Genomic DNA, 27,638 nt, shown 5'->3' with positions numbered 1-27,638 from the left:
CCCCATGTGGAGTGACGTCACCCGCTAATTGTTATGATGGGGGGGGGGGTATCCATTTGGAGGACGTCACTTCTTCATGATTATTAATGAGGGGGGCTGGTCGACGTGGAGTGACGTCACGAGCGTTGCACACAGACATTCTTGGCTCATTGTAGTTATAGTCGGGAGTAATAATCGGCGGGGGGCATTTGGAGGACGTCACCTGCTCATGAATATTAATGAGGGGTGAGGGGTGTCCACTTGGAGGACGTCACCTGCTCATGAATATTAATGAGGGGGGCAAGTTGCCGTGGAGTGACGTCACGAGCGTTAAGGAGAGACGTTCCCGGGTGATTAGAGGCGGCATTAACGAGTTAAAGAGTCGGACTACGGCCCAGATTGCAACGTGACTTCACTTGTGTGCCCACACTGACCTGTATCCCCTCATACACGAGGACAATCGTCGTTTATCAAACATCCCAGTGAAGGACGCTCCCGAAGAAGGGTATTGAGACTCGGTGAGGCTTTCCTGAACAAATGAAAACAATTCAGTTCAGTGAGCGGCTGACGGCCTCTACAGAAGAGACACGCGCTCACTCTGAGGTGAGGTCCATCCGTGCTGTGTGTGCCTGCCATAGCAATCGTCACCTTCCTGTGGGAGATTGACAATGGTAGAAAGGAGGTCTCATAGTGATTGACAATGATGTCACCACGTCCCAGGCACGACCCCCACGCACCTCCCTCCCCTCCCTCCCCAATCTCCTTTCCTCCCCTCCATCCCCTCCCTCTCCATCCTCTCCCTTCTTCATTCCCTCCACCCTCCTTGCCTCCTCCATTCACCGCCTTCCCCTCCACCCCCTCCTTTCACCATCCCCTCCCTCCAGCCCCCACCCCCTCCTCCCACCAGCCCCCCACCCCCTCCTCCCACCAGCCCCCACCCCCTCCTCCCTCCAGCCCCCACCCCCTCCTCCCACCAGCCCCCACCCCCTCCTCCCACCAGCCCCCACCCCCTCCTCCCTCCAGCCCCCACCCCCTCCTCCCACCAGCCCCCACCCCCTCCTCCCTCCAGCCCCCACCCCCTCCTCCCACCAGCCCCCACCCCCTCCTCCCACCAGCCCCCACCCCCTCCTCCCTCCAGCCCCCACCCCCTCCTCCCACCAGCCCCCACCCCCTCCTCCCTCCAGCCCCCACCCCCTCCTCCCTCCAGCCCCCACCCCCTCCTCCCTCCAGCCCCCACCCCCTCCTCCCACCAGCCCCCACCCCCTCCTCCCACCAGCCCCCACTCCTCCATCCTCTCCTTCCTCCCTCCCCCCTCCTCCCTCCCCTCCATCCCCCACCCCCTCCTCCCACCAGGCCCCACCCCCTCCTCCCACCAGCCCCCACCCCCTCCTCCCTCCAGCCCCCACCCCCTCCTCCCTCCAGCCCCCACCCCCTCCTCCCTCCAGCCCCCACCCCCTCCTCCCACCAGCCCCCACCCCCTCCTCCCACCAGCCCCCACTCCTCCATCCTCTCCTTCCTCCCTCCCCCCTCCTCCCTCCCCTCCATCCCCCACCCCCTCCTCCCACCAGGCCCCACCCCCTCCTCCCTCCAGCCCCCACCCCCTCCTCTCTCCAGCCCCCACCCCCTCCTCCCTCCAGCCCCCACTCCTCCATCCTCTCCTTCCTCATTCCCCCCCTCCTCCCTCCCCTCCATCCCCAACCCCCTCCTCCCACCAGCCCCCACCCCCTCCTCCCTCCAGCCCCCACCCCCTCCTCCCTCCAGCCCCCACCCCCTCCTCCCTCCAGCCCCCACCCCCTCCTCCCACCAGCCCCCACCCCCTCCTCCCACCAGCCCCCACCCCCTCCTCCCTCCAGCCCCCACCCCCTCCTCCCTCCAGCCCCCACCCCCTCCTCCCACCAGCCCCCACCCCCTCCTCCCACCAGCCCCCACCCCCTCCTCCCTCCAGCCCCCACCCCCTCCTCCCTCCAGCCCCCACCCCCTCCTCCTACCAGCCCCCACCCCCTCCTCCCTCCAGCCCCCACCCCCTCCTCCCTCCAGCCCCCACCCCCTCCTCCCACCAGCCCCCACCCCCTCCTCCCACCAGCCCCCACCCCCTCCTCCCTCCAGCCCCCACCCCCTCCTCCCTCCAGCCCCCACCCCCTCCTCCTACCAGCCCCCACCCCCTCCTCCCTCCAGCCCCCACCCCCTCCTCCCTCCAGCCCCCACCCCCTCCTCCCACCAGCCCCCACCCCCTCCTCCCACCAGCCCCCACCCCCTCCTCCCACCAGGCCCCACCCCCTCCTCCCTCCAGCCCCCACCCCCTCCTCTCTCCAGCCCCCACCCCCTCCTCCCTCCAGCCCCCACTCCTCCATCCTCTCCTTCCTCATTCCCCCCCTCCTCCCTCCCCTCCATCCCCAACCCCCTCCTCCCACCAGCCCCCACCCCCTCCTCCCTCCAGCCCCCACCCCCTCCTCCCTCCAGCCCCCACCCCCCTCCTCCCTCCAGCCCCCACCCCCTCCTCCCACCAGCCCCCACCCCCTCCTCCCACCAGCCCCCACCCCCTCCTCCCCCAGCCCCCACCCCCTCCTCCCTCCAGCCCCACCCCCTCCTCCCACCAGCCCCCACCCCCCCTCCTCCCACCCCACCCCCTCCTCCCCCCAGCCCCCCCCCCTCCTCCCACCCCCCCCTCCTCCCTCCAGCCCCCACCCCCTCCTCCCTCCAGCCCCCACCCCCTCCTCCTACCAGCCCCCACCCCCTCCTCCCTCCAGCCCCCACCCCCTCCTCCCTCCAGCCCCCACCCCCTCCTCCCACCAGCCCCCACCCCCTCCTCCCACCAGCCCCCACCCCCTCCTCCCTCCAGCCCCCACCCCCTCCTCCCTCCAGCCCCCACCCCCTCCTCCTACCAGCCCCCACCCCCTCCTCCCTCCAGCCCCCACCCCCTCCTCCCTCCAGCCCCCACCCCCTCCTCCCACCAGCCCCCACCCCCTCCTCCCACCAGCCCCCACTCCTCCATCCTCTCCTTCCTCCCTCCCCCCTCCTCCCTCCCCTCCATCCCCCACCCCCTCCTCCCACCAGGCCCCACCCCCTCCTCCCTCCAGCCCCCACCCCCTCCTCTCTCCAGCCCCCACCCCCTCCTCCCTCCAGCCCCCACTCCTCCATCCTCTCCTTCCTCATTCCCCCCCTCCTCCCTCCCCTCCATCCCCAACCCCCTCCTCCCACCAGCCCCCCACCCCCTCCTCCCTCCAGCCCCCACCCCCTCCTCCCTCCAGCCCCCACCCCCTCCTCCCTCCAGCCCCCACCCCTCCTCCCACCAGCCCCCACCCCCTCCTCCCACCAGCCCCCACCCCCTCCTCCCTCCAGCCCCCACCCCCTCCTCCCTCCGCCCCCACCCCCTCCTCCCACCAGCCCCCACCCCCTCCTCCCACCAGCCCCCACCCCCTCCTCCCTCCAGCCCCCACCCCCTCCTCCCTCCAGCCCCCACCCCCTCCTCCTACCAGCCCCCACCCCCTCCTCCCTCCAGCCCCCACCCCCTCCTCCCTCCAGCCCCCACCCCCTCCTCCCACCAGCCCCCACCCCCTCCTCCCACCAGCCCCCACCCCCCTCCTCCCTCCAGCCCCCACCCCCTCCTCCCTCCAGCCCCCACCCCCCTCCTCCTACCAGCCCCACCCCCTCCTCCCTCCAGCCCCCACCCCCTCCTCCTCCAGCCCCCACCCCCTCCTCCCACCAGCCCCCACCCCCTCCTCCCACCAGCCCCCACCCCCTCCTCCCACCAGGCCCCACCCCCTCCTCCCTCCAGCCCCCACCCCCTCCTCTCTCCAGCCCCCACCCCCTCCTCCCTCCAGCCCCACTCCTCCATCCTCTCCTTCCTCATTCCCCCCCGCCTCCTCCCCTCCATCCCCAACCCCCTCCTCCCACCAGCCCCCACCCCCTCCTCCCTCCAGCCCCCACCCCCTCCTCCCTCCAGCCCCCACCCCCCTCCTCCCTCCAGCCCCCACCCCCTCCTCCCACCAGCCCCCACCCCCCTCCTCCCACCAGCCCCCACCCCCTCCTCCCTCCAGCCCCCACCCCCTCCTCCTCCAGCCCCCACCCCCTCCTCCCACCAGCCCCCACCCCCTCCTCCCACCAGCCCCCACCCCTCCTCCCTCCAGCCCCCACCCCCTCCTCCCTCCAGCCCCCACCCCCCTCCTCCTACCAGCCCCCACCCCCTCCTCCCTCCAGCCCCCCACCCCCTCCCACTCCAGCCCCCACCCCTCCTCCCTCCAGCCCCCACCACCCTCCTCCCACCAGCCCCCACCCCCTCCTCCCACCAGCCCCCACCCCCTCCTCCCCCAGCCCCCACCCCCCTCCTCCTACCAGCCCCCACCCCCTCCTCCTACCAGCCCCCACCCCCTCCTCCCTCCAGCCCCCACCCCCTCCTCCCCCAGCCCCCACCCCCTCCTCCACCAGCCCCCACCCCCTCCTCCCACCAGCCACCACTCCTCCATCCTCCGTCCTCCCTCCCCCCTCCTCCTCCCCTCCATCCCCCACCCCCTCCTCTCTCCAGCCCCCACCCCCTCCTCCCTCCAGCCCCCACACCCCTCCTCCCACCAGCCCCCACCCCCTCCTCCCTCCAGCCCCCACCCCCTCCTCCCCAGCCAGCCCCCACCCCATCCTCCTCCCACCAGCCCACCCCTCCTCCCTCCAGCCCCCACCCCCTCCTCCCTCCAGCCCCCACCCCCTCCTCCTACCAGCCCCCACCCCCTCCTCCCTCCAGCCCCCACCCCCTCCTCCCTCCAGCCCCCACCCCTCCTCCCTCCAGCCCCCACCCCCTCCTCCCTCCAGCCCCCACCCCCTCCTCCCACCAGCCCCCACCCCCTCCTCCCACCAGCCCCCACTCCTCCATCCTCTCCTTCCTCCCTCCCCCCTCCTCCCTCCCCTCCATCCCCCACCCCCTCCTCTCTCCAGCCCCCACCCCCTCCTCCCTCCAGCCCCCACTCCTCCATCCTCTCCTTCCTCATTCCCCCCCTCCTCCCTCCCCTCCATCCCCAACCCCCCCTCCTCCTCCTCCACCTCCTCCTCCTCCCCTCTCTCTCATCCGGACCCCGCCCTGAGTCTCTGTGTCCCGTCAGGCCGACCGCGTCTCGGTTCATCCGTCTGCTCATACACAGACACACTCACACAGGGACACACAGACAGACACGTACACACAGACAGACACGTACACAGAGACACGTACAGACACGTACACACAGACACGTACAGACAGAGACGTACACACAGACACACAGACACGCAGACACGTACACACAGACACAGAGACACGTACAGAAAGAGACACACAGACGCAGAGACACGTACACACAGACACGTACACACACAGAAACGTACGCACAGAAACGTACGCACAGACACACACACAGACACACACAGACACGTACACAGAGACACACAGACAGATACAGAGACACAGCGGCGAGAAGAGGGGAGAGCGGAGAGATTGCGGTAAGATTCAGCACACAGACACACACCACCACATGTGTTTATTTAGCGTGTGTCCTGGAAACTGTATACTGCATGTAAACTGTTGTGTGTATATATACACTGTAGTGTGTATGGGGAGTAGTGTGTATCGAGTATAGTGTGTATAGGCAATAGCATGTACAGATAATGTATGGGTTATTGACATGCGTGTCATATACAGCGTGTGAATGTGGTATGTGAACAGACAATAGGCTGTATGGTGGTGTGTGTGTGTGATATACATTGTGGTGTGTGTGTTATATACATTGTGTATGTGGATACTGCAGACAAGAAGGCGCGTTGTGTGTAGAGACAATGGGGTATGGTGGTGTGTGTGTAGAGACAATGGGATATGGTGGTGGTGTGTGTGTAGAGACAATTTGATATGGTGGTGTGTGTGTGTGGAGAGACAATGGGGTATGGTGGTGTGTGTGTGTGTAGAGACAATGGGGTATGGTGGGGTGTGTGTGTAGAGACAATGGGGTATGGTGGTGTGTGTGTGTAGAGACAATGAGGTATGGTGGTGTGTGTGTGTAGAGACAATGGGGTATGGTGTGTGTGTGTGTGTGTAGAGACAATGGGATATGGTGGTGTGTGTGTAGAGACAATGGGGTATGGTGGTGTGTGTGTGTAGAGACAATGGGGTATGGTGGTGTGTGTGTGTAGAGACAATGGGGTATGGTGTGTGTGTGTGTGTAGAGACAATGGGATATGGTGGTGTGTGTGTAGAGACAATGGGGTATGGTGGTGTGTGTGTGTAGAGACAATGGGGTATGGTGGTGTGTGTGTGTAGAGACAATGTGATATGGTGGTGTGTGTGTGTGTAGAGACAATGGGGTATGGTGGTGTGTGGAGACAATGGGGTATGGTGGTGTGTGTGTGTGTGTGTAGAGACAATGGGGTATGGTGGTGTGTGTGTAGAGACAATGGGATATGGTGGTGTGTGTGTGTAGAGACAATGGGATATGGTGATGTGTGTGTGTGTAGAGACAATGGGGTATGGTGGTGTGTGTGTGTAGAGACAATGGGGTATGGTGGTGTGTGTGTGTAGAGACAATGGGGTATGGTGGTGTGTGTGTGTAGAGACAATGGGATATGGTGGTGTGTGTGTGTAGAGACAATGGGATATGGTGATGTGTGTGTGTGTAGAGACAATGGGGTATGGTGGTGTGTGTGTGTAGAGACAATGGGGTATGGTGGTGTGTGTGTGTAGAGACAATGGGGTATGGTGGTGTGTGTGTGTAGAGACAATGGGGTATGGTGTGTGTGTGTGTAGAGACAATGGGATATGGTGGTGTGTGTGTAGAGACAATGGGGTATGGTGTGTGTGTGTGTAGAGACAATGGGGTATGGTGGTGTGTGTGTGTAGAGACAATGGGGTATGGTGGTGTGTGTGTGTGTAGAGACAATGGGGTATGGTGGTGTGTGTGTGTGTAGAGACAATGGGATATGGTGGTGTGTGTGTAGAGACAATGGGATATGGTGGTGTGTGTGTGTAGAGACAATGGGGTATGGTGGTGTGTGTGTGGAGACAATGGGGTATAGTGGCGGCCGTGTGTGCCATGTATGGTGTGTAAGTTGATCGACAATATTGAGAATCTGTGGGCATGCATGATTAACATGTGTGGCATGTACAGCGTGTGTATCGACGATATTACAATGTGTACATATAATGTGTATCGGAGAGGTCGTGTGTGTTAATATCGTGTGTATAGACAATATTATAAATACTATGCGTGTATATGAGCGTGTACGTGTATAGACAATGTGATATATAGTAGGTATTTATGTGCGGTGTGTGTAGGCAATAGATGTGAGTATATTGTGTACAATATACAGTGGAGTGTGCGAACCGTGGTGACGTCTGACATGTAACGTGTGTATGTTGTGTGTGTGTCGTGTGTGGAAGCCTTCATCTAGTCGTTGGTTGACAAAGGGGCCCTACAACAGTGATGACAGTGTGTTGTGTTGTGTGTGTTGTGTGTGTTTCTAGTGTGTATATATCTGTAGGTGTATGGTTTGTGTGCGTGTGATGATGACGGGGAGCGGTGGCGCAGTGGTTCACGGGCAACATCGGTCACGATTATCTGGACGGGTCCCGGGCCTGTAAATGAGTTCCTGGTGCGGTTGTGTAATCATCATCATCATCTGTTGGGGGGGAGATAAAGGCGGCCCGGACTTGGTACTGGACCATCGACCCCTCGTTTTCCATGCCGTCCGTCTTAGCAGCACTTGCAACAACAACTGTGAAGGTTGATGAGTATATATGTGTGTATATGTGTGTGTATATGTGGGGGTTGTCAATGTTGTGGATTTGCTCTCCGACACCCCGGTGGTGCTGTACCAGCAACGAATTGGCACGTTCTGTCGTGACAAACCTCACTAATTGGCTTTGTCGGGTGGTGGCGAGTTTAACAACATTTTTACACGATACAACCCAAAACACCCATATCATGGATTATATATGGGGGTTCTTTGTCTTGCTGAGGGTGTTTATTGTGTGATGATGTGAACCGTGTGGTATTCGCTGTGCTCCGTGCCGGCCTTCATAGGTGGCTGGCGGCAGCACTTGCCCCAACAGGCTGTAACAGGCTGTACGGGGGATCTTTATATTGGTGTATATTATTGTGTGTACAGTAATCATACTGTGTTGTGTGTGTGTACGGTGTGTTGTGTGTGTGTACGGTGTGTTGTGTGTGTGTACGGTGTGTTGTGTGTGTATACGGTGTGTTGTGTGTGTACGGTGTGTTGTGTGTGTGTACGGTGTGTTGTGTGTGTACGGTGTGTTGTGTGTGTACGGTGTGTGTGTAGGGTGTGTTGTGTGTGTGTACGGTGTGTTGTGTGTGTGTACGGTGTGTTGTGTGTGTACGGTGTGTTGTGTGTGTACGGTGTGTTGTGTGTGTGCACGGTGTGTTGTGTGTGTGTAGGGTGTGTTGTGTGTGTGTACGGTGTGTTGTGTGTGTGTACAGTGTGTTGTGTGTGTGTACAGTGTGTTGTGTGTGTGTACGGTGTGTTGTGTGTGTACGGTGTGTTGTGTGTGTGCACGGTGTGTTGTGTGTGTGTACGGTGTGTTGTGTGTACGGTGTGTTGTGTGTGTGTACGGTGTGTTGTGTGTGTGTACGGTGTGTTGTGTGTGTGTAGGGTGTGTTGTGTGTGTGTACGGTGTGTTGTGTGTGTGCACGGTGTGTTGTGTGTGTGTACGGTGTGTTGTGTGTGTGCGGTGTGTTGTGTGAGTGCACGGTAACTCTACATAGGTTAATACAGTCGCTCGTGCACTGACGGGAGTGACCCGGCTGTAGTTTCTCTTCTTTTGAATAAGCATCTCGGGGAGCGACGCCCATCGATTGACTCAAAAGCTGAATAATTTACGTAATCAAACCGACTCAAGAGTGGCGTCTGGATCTAACAAGCGTAGCGAGTTGGTCACCGCTGTCGAAAGCTCCGTGCCAGAGGTGGAAATTCCACATCCCCATGTCAGAGGCCATAATAATGTTAATTTGCACTTTATTAGACGCATTTTACAGTGCCTCAAAGCCACCGCTGTCTTCTTACATCCCCAGTGCCTGTGTCCTTAACCCTGTGTCCTTAACCCTGTGTCCTTAACCCTGTGTCCTTAACCCTGTGCCCTTAACCCTGTGCCCTTAACCCTGTGCCCTTAACCCTGTGTCCTTAACCCTGTGTCCTTAACCCTGTGTCCTTAACCCTGTGTCCTTAACCCTGTGTCCTTAACCCTGTGCCCTTAACCCTGTGCCCTTAACCCTGTGTCCTTAACCCTGTGTCCTTAACCCTGTGTCCTTAACCCTGTGTCCTTAACCCTGTGCCCTTAACCCTGTGTCCTTAACCCTGTGTCCTTAACCCTGTGTCCTTAACCCTGTGTCCTTAACCCTGTGTCCTTAACCCTGTGCCCTTAACCCTGTGCCCTTAACCCTGTGTCCTTAACCCGGTGTCCTTAACCCTGTGTCCTTAACCCTGTGTCCTTAACCCTGTGTCCTTAACCCTGTGTCCTTAACCCTGTGTCCTTAACCCTGTGCCCTTAACCCTGTGTCCTTAACCCTGTGCCCTTAACCCTGTGTCCTTAACCCTGTGCCCTAACCCTGTGCCCTAACCCTGTGCCCTTAACCCTGTGTCCTTAACCCTATGCCCTAACCCTATGCCCTAACCCTGTGCCCTAACCCTATGTCCTTAACCCTGTGCCCTTAACCCTGTAATCGACGAAGAAGTGGCCGAGTGGCACTGCTGGCTCTGAATCCAGGTTTCAGGCACCCAGCCACAGTGGTGAAACCAGCTCCTCTATGTACAGTATATAGGATTGCACTTCTTCCGTACGTAGCCAACCTTGCTAATCGATTGTTTTTCCAGCCAGGCGTAGCTCCACTTCCATTAGGACGTGGGGTGGGGGGCATCACAGTGATCCACCGCTAAGCAGTGAACTTGGGGGGCCGAGGGGACGCTTCGTGGTGCAGAGCCCAGCCCAGCATCACCCCCACGCACGCACCGGTTTCAGCCCAGTCACTAGTGACTTGCATAACAACGTCAATAAGCAGACACAATACGTTTCTTAGACACATCCGCCCGTTTCTCCGCATGAATACATATAAAATATATTTCTTACACAACCCATCAGCCATGAATTAATCAGCATTGTTAAATTAATCAGTATTCTTTCAAGACAAAGACTTACAAGGACTCGCACAGACACCCATGGGCCGAGATAGAATTAGTTGTAATTAAACTGTGTTCTCACGTGGAGTGAGTTCATGGTTTTATCTAGGTCACCAATGGCTGCACAAACATACCATCACATTGCATTTAGGGGTTTTTTTTAATTAAAAAAAAATCTATCTATGTGACTTTACCAAAAACCAAATAATATAATTGCATTTGTATATGTAAGATTTTGAAACTAAAGCAATAGCTTCAAGCACACTAAAACCATCTGCTTTGTTGAGATATGTGGATGACACATTGGTGGTCTGGCCACACAGAAAAGATACACTGAACGCTTTTCGAAATCATCTCAACTCGCAAAACCCATCCATCCAGTTCACCATGGAAGTGTAAGCTGACAGAACTTCACCATTTCTGGATATTCTACTGGACCGGGTCGAAATGGTAAAATAACACACAGTGTTTACCGAAAGAAAACGCATACTTACGCCTATCTGAATGCAGAGTCACACAATCACCCCGCACAGAAATCTGGTCTTATCAAGACGCTCATTCATCGAGCAAAGAAAGTGTCAGATGATGACAGTCTGAGAAGTGAAATCCAACATGTTAAAGAAGCGCTGCAAATAAACGGTTACAAAGATGCACAAATCAACTGGTCATTGAATGCCAAAACCAATTCAAATAACAAGAGCATTGAAACTACCCATGTAATTAAAACGATCAAAATACCGTACATTGCGGGAGTAACTGATAAATTAGCCAGATGTTTGGAAAAATAAAACATCCATGTCAGATTTGGCACAGTACATAAAATACAGAAATTAATATCTGGTACAAAAGATGCATTACCGAAGCTATCAACAAGGTGTACAGGATTAGATGCACGTGTGGTAAATGTTATGTTGGGCCAACAGGACAAATGATCAGCACGAGACTAAAATAACATCAGAGAAATATTAAATTATCCCAAATACAACTGTCAGCAGTAGCAGAACACGCATGACAACAAGGACACTCAAACTAGCTACTACTGCCCAATACTAATTAGAGCATCTATCGAAATTGAAAGACGTACAAATAACTTTAACCGTTCGGATAGCTACCGCCTTAGTGCTGTGTGGAAGCGAATTATCAAATAATTCATTATTTTAATGAATGCTGATAAAGGGCAGCATACTTCAATAGGGATTACTGTTGGTAGGCTATTTTAATACACACAATAGACACGAATGACAAGTTAAAAGGATTCGCATAATACATAATGTATGTTGCCTCAGTAATCCCCTCCCCCCCCCCACGTGGCGCAAGAGTGGAGAAGCGTGGTCACCACATCTACACCTCTATATAAGGAACGAAACAGTAAGACTTCTGCACAAATCTGGCTGACGCCTGATGAAGCTAGTTGTAATTACTGGCGAAACGTCATACTCAGATTGTAAATGTTGTGGCTTGGCTCTCCAACACACCGGTGTGCTGTACTAGTGACGAATTGGCATGTTCTGTTTATGTGACAACCCATTACTAGTTGGCTGTGTCGGGTGGTGGTGGGTTTTAACGACACATTTATATATTTGCGCGATCTAATCCAAAAAAAAAACTCTCATGGATGATATTGGTCGTGAAAGCCTACGTGTTAAATTGGCTTTGCATTTGGTTTGGGTTTTATTGATTTGGCTCCTTCAGAACAGCTTTTTGTCTTTAGTATGCTGTTCTTCCCCCGCACCTCCGATTAGGACGGTTGGATACGTACTGTGCGAAAGAAGTTCAACATACATACACACTCTGAGCTTTACACGTGTCGTGCTGATCGTTGTGACAAACACTGTCCAGGGCATACACCATACAGGCACCACGTGTGCAGAGAGAATCCCATTGTAGTGGCTTGAGATGGAGTTCTGTGATATTATATTTCAGGGCTGTCCCCTGACAGAGTGGTGCACTGCTTGCTGTGTTTGAGTTCAAAAGGGAAATTAATTACATGTCACGAGGAAAATTGCACCGTTTGAATATCATTTGGTAAAATCCCAAAAACATAACAAATGAATTGAACAACATGAATGTGCAGATTGCAGATACAGCAGAAGCAAACCTCTGTTCTGCATCTCCACATATCAATACTGTGTCGGATTCTTTTAATCCATTGGCCAATTCGATTTTTAGACCAATAACCTACAGTAGTTTTTTGTTATTTTTTTGTTATTTTCTTTGAACCTATCTACATGACTTTACCGAAAGACCCAAGAATACAAATATACTCTTTGACTCCTGACATTCAGACTGCCTTAAGAACTGACTGGCTGATACGTGGACTTATTGATGCATGTAAAAAAATCTCACTGCCTGATTCACAGCCTGACTAGATGACTGGATTGTGGTCGTGTCTGTTCAGGTAGACGGAGGTGACAGCAAGAGATGTGGGAATAACACCTGGAAGAGCCACACCTCAAACACATGGCCAGAAATAAGTGCAATGGATTATAGGAACCCAGACTCGGGATCTCAATTGCTCCTCCTCAGTTCCAGGAACCCCATGTATGAAGATCTGAAATGAGTGATGTGATGTTATAAATTCCTGAAACAAAACTTATTTTCCCAAGCTACTGGGATGAGGGATACCTTAATCAGATATTCTGGAACAATAGTTGCCATGTCCTGAAATTCTGGAATAAGCAATTGCCTGCAATTCCCAGCGCAGGGATATCACCTCCAAAGTCCTTGGCTCCACATTTTGCACACAGCCGGTTGAGTCATTACTGCCTTGGAAAGAGGCAAGGTCTCACAACAGCCGTTTTTGGAAGGACGTACACATTTGTCCCATTTATTGTTATTTCAAACCAGTTCGAATTGAACAAAGAAAAAATTCCAACAAAAAGTGAATCAGAAACTTAGCAATAGTCTCCTTGCTCAAGCAAGTGTATGCCAGTCCCCATCGCCTTCGGCGTGCTGAAGATGCCGCAAGCGCCGAGCATTTAATTGAACAAAAGTTGACGAGTGGAGCTGAAGGAGACCAGAGCGAGATTTCTGGAGGTGTCAAGGGGAGAGCAAGGAGAAGAGAGCGACGGTGGTGGAACGAGGAGGAGGACGGTGGAGTCTCGCGGCGGGTGACTCGGGTATGCTGGTTGGTGGCGAGGTCGCGACCTTACGAAAGTGAGCGAGAGGAAGCCATGAACTCTGCGGAGCAGACGGTGACATGGCTTATCACGCTGGGTGTGCTGCACTCGCCCAAGAAGCGCGTGTCCGACCCGGGCGCCTTCCTGCAGCGCTCCCTGCGCGATGGGCTCGTGCTGTGCCGCCTTCTGGATCGCCTGCTGCCCGGCTCGCTGGAGACAGCCAAGGTAGGGGAGCACGCACCTGGCTCAGTGTGGCTATGTCGAATTTGCTAAGCCGGCAACAGTGTTAGAACAGCTCTCTCCTGAGAGGATTACTCGCGGTGAAAATCAATTACCGGTACTCCTTTTTCCAACATATCCGAGCCACTCGTGCGCAGTACCTGCTGGTGTTTTTTTATTGGCTATTTGCAAAGCCGAGCCAGAACCAAACTGTAATATGCAGGCCTCACAATACTCTTGAACCTCACTCGGGCCCAAGCAAGGCCTGGGCAGGGGTTAATATATGTTTCATTTGCATCGTCTCCATGCTTCTCAACTCATTTATTCTGTGTGTGACATCAGCGGCACAGCTCGGGTTGTGGAATGGAAAATAACTGCAATGGAGTTGGAACTTTTGGGAAAAAAGGGAAAATAATAATCAAAGTATAAACACACACACAGGCATGTGGGAAACTCGGGAAAGGGCATCAAGCTGGCACCACTGAGATGCATGACATTAATACGGGTTTTGGCAACCTGTGCTTAAACTGGATTCGTAAGTGTAATGAGTTGATGGTTTCAGTCCCATCTCTAACGACAAAAATTACCTGACCACCTAATATACTATAAATAAAAAACCTGTGCAAGAAAATAATAATTTATTAACTTGGCTTGTGAGAAACACAACTCCCGATTCTAGTAAATCACATGTGACTAAAATCTTGGAGCTGGCTCAGACTTCAAATATACATTATGAATTCCCTCCATCACCCATTCAATGTGAATGTTTACTCCGCATATCACATTGTATCAGAGCCTTTAACTCAATTTTGGGTCAAAATGTTCCACTTTATTAAAAAAACCTATCTGGTTTGTTGTGCCAGGACTAGTTCAATGCAGTTTTTTTCCCGAGTATGGAAATTATGTCCTGGTTTTACTTTTCGATGTTATCTTTACAACTTCATGCTGCCTTGCAAATGAAATATAAAAATGTGGGCCAACCAGAAAGTGGATGGGGGTGGTGTGAGGAATGCAGTTTGACTACTAAGCTGCCCAAAGCACTTTCCACTCTCACGCACAGAAAAATGGAATATAAAAGTGGCTGGCCCTCTCAGATGTTCAAGCGAGGCCTTGAACCTGCACAGCAGCGGAGGTTCTCGGTTCAAGCTCTTGGGGATGTGTTTCTCGCAGTCTGTTCATATTGGCCGTGTCAGGGGTGGGTGTAAACATCACTTGGTGAGATTACACTCGAGGTTGTACTCTCATAACGCCAGTCCACACCATAGGAATGTGGATTTTCCAGGGAGGAAAACTAACTTCAACAGGCAGTATAGACATTGTGTGTTTCCATTAAATGTGGCAGCATTCGCTGAGTCGCCTCGGAGCAGTGTCCATCCACCGGCAGCCATCCCTGGGGTCCATCCTGGCAAAGCTCCCTATAAGCGGTGACTTCCCCACAAAGTGGGGACATTCGCAGCTCTGATTAGCATGGCTGGCTACATCCGGTGCGACAGAATTTCAACATACAAAGTGAACTGATGGGCCGAATCAACCCTCAACCGGGGTTTGAACTCTGCACCTTCCGATTGTGAGCCCTCACTCTTTAGCTACATGGCCGCTGTAATAACAACCTTGTAACAGTTGCCTTGAGTCTAAACAAATACTCTGGCGATGCTACTTCGGCAGTGGTGCACAAGCACACACTCTAAACACTTGTCAATAATAACACTCCACGGGCTTCAAAGGTAAAATATATAATTGGCTCCGTTTCGGGCAATGGTGCTTTTTCATAGCACATACAACAAATGAAGAAGGGCTGTTGCCTAAAACGTCGCCTATTATGGATTATATATTGTCCTTTTCAGACCACAGCGTCATTAATGAATGTGTTGAGCTTGTTGTTGTCGAGTTCGTGGAAGAGACCGTGCATGTGTGCACTGCACACGCAGGGTGGCCGATGCCATTTGATGGCAGCACCGATCCTACGATCTTCTTCTGTGCGATGAGTTTACAACTCGTGCACAGGACAAGGTGGCGCTGGCCTCGACGACACAAGGGGGTGGGTGGGTGGGTGGGGATGTTCACAGCAGCACCCAGTGGCGGCCACGAGCGAGGAAATAAATACATAACTAGCACCGCGTGGGGACGTCCCAGGCAGGACCCGCCTCCTTGGCAGTCAACATTCCCCTGGGTGGTGCTGCTATTGTTGTTGTTGTTGCTGCGTCGGCAGTGGTGCACAACAACACCAACAACAACAATGCAATCCGTGTCAATAACACTGCTGCCTCAAGCGGAAAGACGTGTCAGGTTGTGTGGTGATTGACGCTTCAGGCAATGATTTGGCATAAATGGAACCTTTGATGTATTCTGAAGAAAGGCCATTGCCCGAAACGTCGCCCATCATATGTTTATCGGACGAAGACCACGGTGTTGACACGTTGCGTGTTGACACGTTGCGTGTTGAGTGCGGTGGGGGGGGGTGACGCAGCTGCGCAAGCGCCGCCCCCTCGAGAGGAAAATAAATAAATAACGCGTCAGGATGGCGCCACCCCCATTCAGTCCGCATCTCTCGGCGTCATCACGCTAGTGCGTGACGTCATCACGCTAGTGCCTGACGTCATCGCGCATGCGAATGGGGCGCGGTTCCCACGGGGGAACCCGGCGTGCGTGATGACGTCACTCACCGAAGGCCACGCCCCGTCTCCGGGTTAAAGTTCGCGCCTTCCTCCTGCCATATACAGTCGGCAGATGGCCGAGGTTTGAATTGGGACGAGTCGCGGCTGTGACTGCGGCTGTTCCCATTAACATTTTGTAATTTATAATCAACTTCATTATTTATATTTGCGCTTGTGACGCAGGTGTTTCAGGAGCCCAAGGCGGAGGCTGAATGCGTGAGCAACATTCGCGAGTTCCTCAAGGGGGTTTCTCATCTGCGGCTCGAGGTGAGATGGTTTCGTCTCATTCGCGACTCATCAGCAGCAGCAGCCTTGGTCTATCCACTGCTGGATAAAGGACCGCCCTTCCCTAAGCTGCCGACATCCCCCACGATGCTGCGATGTAACCATCCACCCGGCGCAGGGACACGAGCCTATTCCTTCTCTCTGCCGTTAATACTCTTTATGATGATGGTCACATTATTTTTTATGATTTCGTGAATTGACTTGTGGATACTAACACTATTATTAGCATTGAGAATTAACACGGAACCCTAATATTCCCAGAGATGCCTGAACCGGTGGCTTATTTTAGATACACTATACAGTACAGGATATGCATCGACATTAACACTGAACCCTGGTGATCGCAGAGGTGCCTTAATCTGGAGCAGTGAGCATCGTGCATCAACAGGGAACCCTGCGAATCACTCCATTATCTCCCCTACCGCTCCTTACCCCATGCCGAGTTTTCAATGTTTCTCTGAATGAAAAAATCCATTGGCCAGTACTGTATAGTGTGTGCTGGCGGGAAAGTTTACGAGTGATAGTAAACACTTGACACAACGTGATTTCTAGACAGAACAATGCACCATTGTGACGATTGGGTCGGTTCTCCCATCGTGCCTTGAATGTCACGTGGCTGTGAACGGCCTCGCAGGAGCGCGGTTTCAGTCCGTTGTAGAGGGTCGCGGTTCGTGTTCTGCAGACCGCCGCCCTGTTTAATGCTGCGACTGTATTACCCTCAAAACACACAGTCTGCATCACGGTGGACGGTAAATGTCTCGTTATATTCTAAACAAGGCAATTGAGTGCCGGCATCATCGTCCACATTTTCCAAATTCGAATGATATGAAAATTACTCAAATAGTCACGTAGGTAAAAAATAAAATATAAAAATTGAAATAAAAAATAAATGAAAGTAAATTAAATCACGACGTTTCGATTGCAACACAAGCAATCATCATCAGGTGTGAAAATCACAGCTAGAATTTTTTTACTTAAACATTTCTAGCTGTGATTTTCTAGCTGATCTCGCCAATGAACATAAACAATAATGCGGGTTCCGGTCATCCCTCACAGCAGGAGCTTTTGGCGAAGACGGCCACTGCATCGTGCGCTTTTAGATGCGCTTCTGCGGCCATCTAGAACGCTCTTCCGATTATAGGAAGCCACTGGATCTAGGCACTTTTGCATTTAAATTGAAAACTAATTTTATTTAGAACTGCTTTTTGTGATTAGTTTTCTGTTTAGTTAGATTAGCATGGTTGGCTACGTAAGGTGCGAAAGAAGTTCAACATACATACAGCCATGTTTAGACCATAAGTTCAGTAGAGTTAAGATTGTGACTACATTATTTTAGAGCAGCAGCAGGACAATGTGATAACTGTAGTGTAACTTGTCGGCCTTGGTCAAGCAGGGAGTTTGAGTTTAATATTTAATTAGAAAGCACTAATTAAACAATATAAAGCGAGCATTGTGACCACAGATGCTGAATTGGTAGATAAGGTAAGTTAAACACAATCTATATATATAAAATCGCAAATCTGTCTGTCTGTCTGTGTGTCGCCGGACCATACGCAGTTTCATTGGACGGCGGTTGCCCCTGGCAACGGGTAGCGACGCATTCGCTGCGGGGTGGACGCCATTTTTAATTCCCGTTAAAAATATGCGCTCGCATTAACACGCGACTCTGAGGTAAATTCATCAAAGTTTCACGTCCCCTTCACTCCCCCCCCACCCCAATGTGTGCAATTACTATTATAGGGTCGGTAGATAATAAAATTATAGCGATTAGACAGTATTATTGTAGCGCGGGGGGGGGGGGTTAACGGCCCCAGTACCCAGCCTCAGCCGGGTGGGCAATTTAGGCGAGGCCGGAGGCTCTGCACGGTACTAGGCCTCGACACCCCACCACCGTACATATTACTGCACAGCGGCCGAGGAGATCCTGGCTGGGGGGGGGGCAGGGGTAGCAGCCCATCTGTGTATATATGTAAGGTTTTTAAGAAATATATTTTTCACCCGGGCAAAGCCGGGTACTTCCGCTAGTGAACTACTAAAGTACATCATGAAGATTTACTCTCTCCCCCCTTGCCACCCCCGTTCTTGCCTATATGACCTCTTGCCACGGCAGCTCTCTCGCCCACTGCAGCAGTTTTCTTGCTGTGGTTGTCTCACCTGACGAAGATTGCTTGTGTTGCGATCGAAACGTCGTGATTTGTTTTATTTTATTTCTACCTACGTGACTTTGCCGAAAGAACTAAATAGTAAAGAGCAGGAAGTAAAATATAACAATGCACTTGTACAAGCTGGAATTTGGAGCCTGGGTAAGCACTAAGCAAACAGTGTGTCGTTTTGAATGTATGGCACAGTTAAGCATGTCTGTCGTTATGAATGCCTACACCGAGTCAGAAAAGGATATTGTCAATGTGTGGAATTGTTACGACGGATCAACAGTATGGCTTCCAGCATGGGTATAAGGAGCTTGATTGCTGATAGGACACTGGATGTTGAAGCCGATCCAGAGTTTGCTTGCATTAACCGAATGCTGCTCAAACCAATTAAATATATGCACTCCCAGAAGGCTGTGCGGCTGATGAGCATTGACGACAATAAGTATTAATTGGTGCTCAGCTCCTGTGTACTGCCCTCAGCCAGTGATGGACATTCCACTTACCTATAGCGAAGGCAAGGTTATCTAGACAACAACTAGTGCTAACTTCCCAACAAAGTGACCCCAGAGGGATGAAGTGTTGAGTCAACTATGAATTGAACTTGCAACCTTTCGATTACAAGTTCAGGATTGCTGAGCCACCTGGTGCAATGTGGGGGGGGGGGGGGGGGGGGGGGTAATGAGATGTGTAAAAACACAATTTTACGTGAGAGACATTTGGAAAGAAGGTACATTGTATTCACATTTATTTTGCCTTGGTAGTGTAATGTATAGGGGAGGTGGAAGGGGGTGTTTGTTTGCTTATTTATGTGGCATGGGACTTGTGTCAAATGAGTTTCCTTCCTGTCATGGCTGTGTGTAGAGGCCATTGTATGGAGGTGATGTTGCACCAATTCCCAACACAGGGCCAAGAGAGATCGTTCCCTTCCTTTGCCCTTGTTGTGCCTCTATGCTGTGCTGTCTGTTGAGATGCGTTGGTGTGTACGTGTGCGCAGTGGATGTGTGTTTTGTCACCTCGCGTGGCACACAAGCTGTGGTCATGTCACCATCACTTAGTGGAGAGTAGTGGCTGTTATTGTGTTTGGGTGTGTTCATTGTGGGGATTGGTAGTGTAGCGTTTAGCGCGCTGCGCTACCAACCTGGTGACCCAGGTTCGATTCCCTCTCACGGCTAACACCAGTGACAATTATCTGAACCAGTCCTGGGTCTCCCCTAGGTTGACTCGGCCTCAAGTGAGTACCTGGTGAGACAATGGCGGCCGGGCATGGTGCTAGCCACCCACCCCTTTGTGTGTTGTGGCTGCCTTCATAAGTGCTCTCTAACAGCACTTGCCCCAACAGTTTCTTACAGGCTATATGGGGGATCTTTGTCTTTATGTTAATTTCATGGCCTATTGTACCATCAATAGGCCAGGGTTCTGGGTTATTCTTGCAACAATTCATTGAGTAAAGAGGGGGGTGAATGTAATGAAGGTGTACATTTGTGCGTGTGTGTATACGGGTGTGTTTGCTCGTCGCTATGTGTATGTGAGTGAGTACGCATGTGCTTGTATTTGAACGTATGTCTGTTTCCTGCAGCTCTTCGAGCCCCATGACTTGTACAAGGGACAAAACTTTGACTGCGTTCTCAACACGCTGGTCGCACTGAATAAGGCCACAGCTGGTAAGCACGGCACACACACACACTCCCCTACACCAGGGTTCTTCACCTGGCGACCCGCGGTTCAGATGTAGCCCTTGGAGTGATAAATAAATATGGCTCACCAAGACCTAGAGAGATAAAAATTTGAGTGAGATGAAAGAGAGATAAGCCAGAGATAGTTACAGAGAGCTGTAGAGAAGAGATACAGTCTAGTGGCCATGTAGACATTATGCATTCGTTATGCCACATGACGTCTTAAAGTATAAAACCACATTTCCCGCCAGCACTTGCTAATTGTTTTGTGTGACCCACTGGAAAATACAGTTAAAAAACAATGCCCTAAACTGAAGCTTCATCAGTGTCAGTGGACATTCACTCAGTCTCAAACTTGATGACATGTTAGATGTTGTGTTGCTGGTCGGGCCACTTTGGCAATTATTTTTCGTTCTCCGCAATTGATGGTTGATGAATAGCCTGCAATCTCCACTCTATTTTCCATGTCCAAAAACACGTAATTACACACTGTTCAGGTATTCACTCCAGTACCTATTGCTTTGTGACTCGCAGATGCCAGGGAGGTGGCAGTGATCTCCGGGCTGTAATTTTAAATAAACATCTGTCAAAAAATAAAATGTAACATGATCATGATAATAATTGGGCTGTGTGCCACTGTAATCGGAGAACTTTACTCGCAATGACAAGTTCATGAGTTCGTAATCACAAGGGCAGTGATCAAGTTGCGACTCGAAATCGTCATCATAATCTTTCCATTGGTGATGAAATGAGCACTGTTTTGTGTGAAGTTCGCGGTGATTGTCCTCTTTATACTCATCCCTGCCATAGGTATGTGGAATTTCACAGAGCTGGTCCAATCCTGCCAAAATGTGCTATAACCCATCCAAAATAGAAGGTACAGTTGAAAGTCTTAAATAAAATACAAAGTAAGATAATAAAAAAGTCCGCAACTAAACTTTAAAGCAAAAGGAGGCATCAAATCCTTTAAGGGAAATTAACAATGAAACCTGTCTGTACAAAGTAAAGTTGTTCTGTAAGTTGGCCGAATGAGATCTCGTCTCATTCATAAAAAAAATGTTGGGTAAAAACTCGCCCCCACGAAAGAGGGCATAACAAGGAAAAAATTAGTCTTGCAGAGTTTCCTGAGCTATTTGTTGCTTGGAGCCAATCTGAGGGCCGGTAGAAGAGAATTCCACATCTTAGGTGCCACACTTGAGAAGGCCCCTACCTGCTACTGCCCAGCGTAGAATGAAAAAGTCTATGCTGAGCTAGGAGGGCCTGGCCTGAGGGCGTACTCCATTAATTAATAGAGGCTCAAGCTCCCCCTGACCCATCCTCAGTCGACTCTCTGACCCTACAATCATCAGCTCCGTCTTGTCAGGATTCAGCCTTAGCCAGTTCTGCTGCATCCATACAGCTACCTCTTCCAGACAGTCTGTTAAGCCAGCGAGGGTTGCATCTGGGTCACCTGAGAAGGAGATATATATATATGGGAGTCAACGGCATACTGATGGCACTGTAAACCGTGCCTCTGGATGATAGCTCCCAGAGGCCTAACATAGACATTGAATAAAAGGGGAGATAAAACGGACCCCTGAGGGATACCGTAAGGAGAGGGTCCAGCAGGTGACACATGGGAATTCAATCCACTGTAAGGCAGTGCCTCCGATTCCTGCCAGGTGCTGCAGGCACCGTAATAAAACCCCCAATTATATCAAAAGCCGCTGACAGGTCCAACATAACAAGGGCTGAAATACAGCCCCTGTCCATCGCCATGAGGAGATCGTCTGCCACGCAAACCAAGGTGGACTTAGTTCCATGATGGGCCCTGAAGACTGATTGAGTGATGTCAAAGAAGCACTTGGCCTCAAGATACGACTCCAACTGGGAAAAGGCCACCCTTTCTATAATCTTCCCTATAAAGGGAGATCGGGTGATAGTTAGCCAGGATATCGACATCCAGTACCGTTTTATTTAGAAGTGGTCGCACTAAAGCCATTTTCAGGGGTTCCGGAAACAATCCTTCTGAAAGGGAAGAGTTTACCAATTCGGTCACCATTGGGATCACTGGCTCAAAGGCCACCTTAAGAAGCCAGAAGGAACAGGCATCTAAATCAGAGGTGGTCCATTTCATCCCCGTAGTAGTCTGGATGAGGTCTGCAGGCAGGACTGGTAAAAGTGCCTCAAAGACGAGAGGAGCCCTTGAGTCCAAGCAAAGATCGGGACTAATTGCTGGGCAGACACCCTCTCTAATGCGATTGATCTTATTAGAACATAACTGATGGAAATATTTGCAGTGCTCTTCAGAAGGGAGCAACCTTTATGGACGTACAGTCTGAGTGAATAAAACTGTTTACCATCCTGAACAGCTCAGAAAGGTGGTTCCTTGCTGAGTCAAGTATCATGGCGACGTACTTTTTCTTCGCTATGAAGATAGTTCGTGTGTAAACCCATTGACAAACTCGTAGAGCTGTTCGATCATCATCGAGCTGAGATTTGTGCCAGCATCATTCCATTTTCCTAGGTTGTACTTATAGGGCCCTGAGGTCTCTGGAATAACAGGGGGTGCTCGTGGTAACTTAAGCATGAAGACGGCGGCTAGGAGCATGGTCATCGATAGCAGATCGGAGCACTAAATTGGACAGTGGTACCACTGTCACAGTAAGAGGAAATATGGCCGATAAGGCATCATGAAATCCAGAAGTGGTCATTAGCCTTTTGGGCCGAACCAAGCATCCCTGAAGTTCCCCAGACCGTCGGAGAGGAGTGGGAGACCCTTGATCTCAGCATGAATCGCCCTGTAATCAGTCCATAGTGCAGACGAAAATTTAATGGCCCCTACTGAGACCCCCTGGGTGAATACTAGGTCGATCGTGTGACCATGATCATGGGTTTGGGCCCTGAATAAACTGAGTAAATCCCATGGAACCCATGGTATCCAAAAAGTCTCTAACCAAACTGTCAGATGGGTCATCCATCCATGCATTGAAATCTCCCAGCACAATTGCACGATGAAATTCCAGGAACAAGGGAGAAATCACCTAGGACAGCTGAGACATACAATCAAGGGTGACATACAGGCCCTGATTCTCATTCAGGGAACAATGCACGGTCATGTATTCAAATGACCCAACTTTGGGACCAGGGCACATGGCACAGATGAGACCAGCCTGAAAGATCACCGCCACCCTGCCACCTTTCTTTTTACCTGGTCTGGGAATATGCAATATTGAATACCCATCTGGGACTGAATCGGCTAAAGGTTGGTCGACTCCAGGTCGAAGCCACTAATAAAAGCTAGGTGGGAACAGCCCAAAGCAATCGTGTCACATACTTAAAGGGCCCATTGCACGACCGACCTGGCATTCATAAGGATAAACTTCAGTACAGGCTCCTTACCACTGATACCTCTTTTTCGCAGCTCAGGGGAAATTTTTGATTGGTATATTTATTATAACCCGAGGCCGATGGGGTAGGTCATCTGGGAATCTGGATCCGAGGATCTAAAGCGGACGTGAGACAACCGAGATCTTATGAGTAGACAATAATTTGGAACCATCAATCCTCACTGGCTCCCAGATTCTAACCTCCCTACAGGCCTCCTCCGTCCACCAGTCCATCCGAAATTCGTCAGGAGAAAAGGCACGGAGGCTCCTAAGGACTTGAACTGAGTAGTTCATAATTGGTGATGACGAGCTTAGACAAGACTAGCTGGTTGTAGAGCACAGCAAGCTGATCATAGGCCAAGACGGGCAGGTGTGATGGTAGGACAATCAGAACGTGATTAATACTGAAGCACCAATCAAGAGAAGAGATGAACTGGGTTTGACTCAAGGTACAGCTTAGGCAGATCCAGGGAGCAGCAGCTCGGGCAGAACCTGGGAGCCGCAACTCGGGCAGATTCAGGGAGCAGCAGCTCTGGCAGAACCAGAGAACCACAGCAAGTGGAACAGGAGCGGCAACAAGCCTGCAAGCGCCTCTCCTCACCCATCCACTGACCCAATAGTCTGAATAACAAGCGCATCAGTTTAACACGTAGGCTTCAATCACTTCAGTCAAAAATATTGACTTGTTTTGGACAATTGCCCTTAGTCCTAGCACACAGATTGAACCCCTGCCAACTGGAAGACTTTGCTGTTTTTTTCTGGATTTGTCTGTTGCGTGTAGTCACTTTAAGATGTGTCTTGTTCACGTTTTTGTTTGTTGCGGTTGCTCCCGAGTCAATAGCCGCATGGCTCACAGGGTTATACCTAATACATGAAACTGAATCTGAAAACCAATAAATGGTTTATTCACAATGAGTTTGGTCTAAGTAAGTGTGCCTGATTGTAGCACTGTGGTTTCATAAGTGATTTTATACAAAGCACATTTCTCTCGACAACAGCACGTGCAGTGTGCCACTAAATGATTATTTCTTAGAGCGCACTGTTCACTTCAGGTTCTCAGGCACTCCACGTTTTAATTAAATGTGGCGCCGGACCCTCGCGAGTGGTGCTTCTGTCTCTGCTGAATTGGAACACAAAGGGAAACGTGAGAATGTAATTTGTTTTCTCAAAAATTTTATGAAAGAGCGCTCCATGCCTGGAAGGAGTCGGGGCAAGATTATTTATCCGTGTCATCAAATGATATCAAATCTTTTTTATTTGCTCACGAGAGTCTCAAGACTTTCAGAAGGATGCTGCTACATGGGATGCTGGGCCAATTTCGTTTGAAATCAATGGAGCGACTTGACCCTGAGTTGAACCACGCTGGAGGTCATTCTAGAGCCGAGCCCTGACAAAGCATTACAGCCCTCGGACACTCGGCTTTTGGCAGCAGCCACTCCCCGCCCTTTGCCCCCCCCCCCCAAGTGAGCAGTCGGGTGCTTGTGAACACATCAATCTGAGTGCTACACTTCCGTCCATCCACAAGAGGGCGAGATCACCTTGTAGCCACGGAAAGACTCGTTAAGATCAAGCCCTACTCTCCTCACAGCTGCACTGAATCACGCTTGTGAGCATCGATTTTGTTTATGCGGCAGGGCAGCGCCAGTAGTAACACTCATGACTCACAGCAAGGAGGGCCCTCGGTTTGATTCCCGACTCGGACGCCCTTCTGTTGAGTTTGTTCTCCACATGGTATGAATGGGTTTCTTCCAGGTTGTACCGTTTCCTGTCATAGCTAAAATAACCATACAATGTAACTGGTATTGGCCAAACATCCCAATGCGGAAACATTACCTGCAAATTACTTAATTGGGATAGCACAGCAGCATCATCACCTACAGCGAAAATTTGGCGGGATCCTCCTGAAAAAGAGTCTTGAGACTCAGTGGGGCCTTCCTGGGTGAACATGTATAATAACAATAATGATGATTCATACAAATTGCATTTGATAATGTTACATTTAGGCCTACAGAGTGAACCAAAGTGTTTAAATTAGACAAAATGGAAACGATATGAGATGATATAAACGAGACGAAATAAACAATTCTTGAATGAAATCGTTTTAATCTGACAGCTCTTTTGTCAATACACTGCAGGATAATGGCCTCCCCATGCCGTGCGGGTTGTTGGGGTTAGTTTACCGCACTTCACTACGTTGGTCAATCCCGTTTGGTTAATCCAACGAGCATGGAGATAGAGTTCAACAATGGATTTTACTGCACTGCCCTCTGCTGCCCGCAATGAAGCCCTTTCACGGACTATAGCTTTTTATGCACGGTGATCAGCAATTCTAGCACTTTCCAGGCTCAAACCTGCTTAGCGTTCAAGATTTGATGAGATCGGGCACATATATGGTGATTTGGTAATGGGCTTGTGAATTGAGTTGTGATCCCTGTATTGTGACAATTCGTCCGATCGCTTGGAGTGTGGTGAACGATTACTTTGCCTAATAATTAACATAGTTACAGTGACCCAGGTCCCCTTAGCAAGGCAGCTAATGGGTCCCACCGACTTATGAATGGGTTCCGTTCCTGAGACCCTTTCGTGAGTCGAAGACAACAATGTACTCCATTTAAATCCACATACTGTCAATGTTGTAAAATGTTGTTACGGTTCAACAAAAAAGGAAGCATTTTTAAACTCATGAATAAGAAAAAATATTGTACATTTGTATGTCACACTAGTTTCACGGTTCAGTTCACAAGTGCGAGTTCACGTTCGCAAGTCAGATGTTTAAAAAATATATATCTTATGGAGCTTGTTCGTAAGTGCGAATGTTTGTAAGTCGGTACTGCCTGTACTTGGGAAAAAACGGTAATAAACCGGTTACTGGTTTGCCACACGAATAGAAATGTCTCGAGCAAAAGTGACGTTTTTACTTTTAAACAGAACGCATCTGCCACTGATGTAGTGGGCTGCACACTCGGCTTGCACTTCAGAGGTCACCAGTTCAATTCCATCTCCCGGCTCGGCAGTCCACTCAGCCATATAAATGAGTACACCACAGTTAAGTCGATCAACAGGTTATGTGTGTTTGGGGCAGAGTGTGGGTATGCCCACCTCTTCTAATGGAGACATCTGTACAGCGTAGAACAGGAGAACAAATAGGCTCTGGAGCTGTCTAGTGGAGGCCCATCCGCCAGCAGTGGCGTGAGCGAGCAATGGCAGGGCTGAGCCTTTACTCTCTATTTACCCTTTTATTGCAATGCTTAGGCCTGCCACCATGCAGTTATTACTTTCGCGTGTGCCGATCAGTGAAATCATTAATGCAATTCCACGAGAATCGATTTCAAGTTCCTATCTTTCGGCACCAGTAATCAATTCTGAAAACACTTAAGTGTTTATCATCCATAATAGGTTTTTTTGGGTGAGATCGTGTAAATATATAAATGTGTCACGTAAACAGAACGTGGCCAATTCGTCACGAGTACAGCACTAACCTGTGTTTTCGAGAGCCAAGCCACAACATTTACAATCTGAGTACTGTGACGTTTCGCCAGTAATTACAACCAGCTTCATCAGGCGACAGCCCGATTTGTGGAGAAGTCCACCTGTTTCGTTCCTTATATAGAGGCGTAGATGTGATGACCACACTTCTGTGCTCTTGCGCAAAGTAGGTGGGGGGGAATAATGTGTTTATCAGTTATCATTTAACAACCCAAGTTTAACAACCCAAGTTTATTGCAATAATTTGTCACTGTTTAAACACGCCTGGGAGTAGTGGTGGCCGATTGCCACCCAGAGATTAATCACCCTAACCTCCGATTAGCACGGTTGACTACTGACGGTGCAAAAGAAGTTCAGCATGCATACGTCAGATTGGTAGATTGTGTAGAGGTCATGCGTGCAAGACACCCACCTGTGAGTTTGTAGGACAGCAAATAGTTTGCTGTCCTGTCTCGTGCAGATGAAGAGCTATCCCCTTAATTTGCGTGGGTTTTCTTCTTGCACGTCAGTCTCCTCCCATATGCAAACCACTGACAAAGCAAATGGCTTATCATCCCAGGCAACA

General features: G+C 51.1%; 1 protein-coding gene across 7 annotated transcripts in view; it reads left to right on the top strand.

Annotated features, from left to right (window-relative positions):
* Positions 1–5,024: 5,024 nt before the first annotated feature.
* LOC133357145 (rho guanine nucleotide exchange factor 7-like) overlaps positions 5,025–27,638 on the top strand; it is a 74,971-nt gene continuing 52,357 nt past the window's right edge. For 6 of the 7 annotated variants that reach the window (XM_061574954.1, XM_061574950.1, XM_061574947.1 and 3 more), the window contains exons 1-4: positions 5,025–5,439; positions 12,518–13,463; positions 16,295–16,378; positions 20,123–20,207. In XM_061574954.1, the coding sequence (XP_061430938.1) occupies positions 13,293–13,463; positions 16,295–16,378; positions 20,123–20,207 (340 nt within the window). In that variant the 5' untranslated portion in view covers positions 5,025–5,439; positions 12,518–13,292. The remainder of the gene's footprint in view (positions 5,440–12,517; positions 13,464–16,294; positions 16,379–20,122; positions 20,208–27,638) is intronic. The other variant, XM_061574945.1, reaches the window with a different exon arrangement.

The sequence above is a fragment of the Lethenteron reissneri genome, chromosome 57, assembly GCF_015708825.2.
Source record: "Lethenteron reissneri isolate LAM-NWPU_2019-01 chromosome 57, ASM1570882v1, whole genome shotgun sequence".
In the NCBI taxonomy this organism is placed as follows: Eukaryota; Metazoa; Chordata; class Hyperoartia; order Petromyzontiformes; family Petromyzontidae; genus Lethenteron; species Lethenteron reissneri.
Note: the sequence above shows the minus strand (reverse complement) of the source record. Positions and strands in the feature narration are given on the sequence as shown.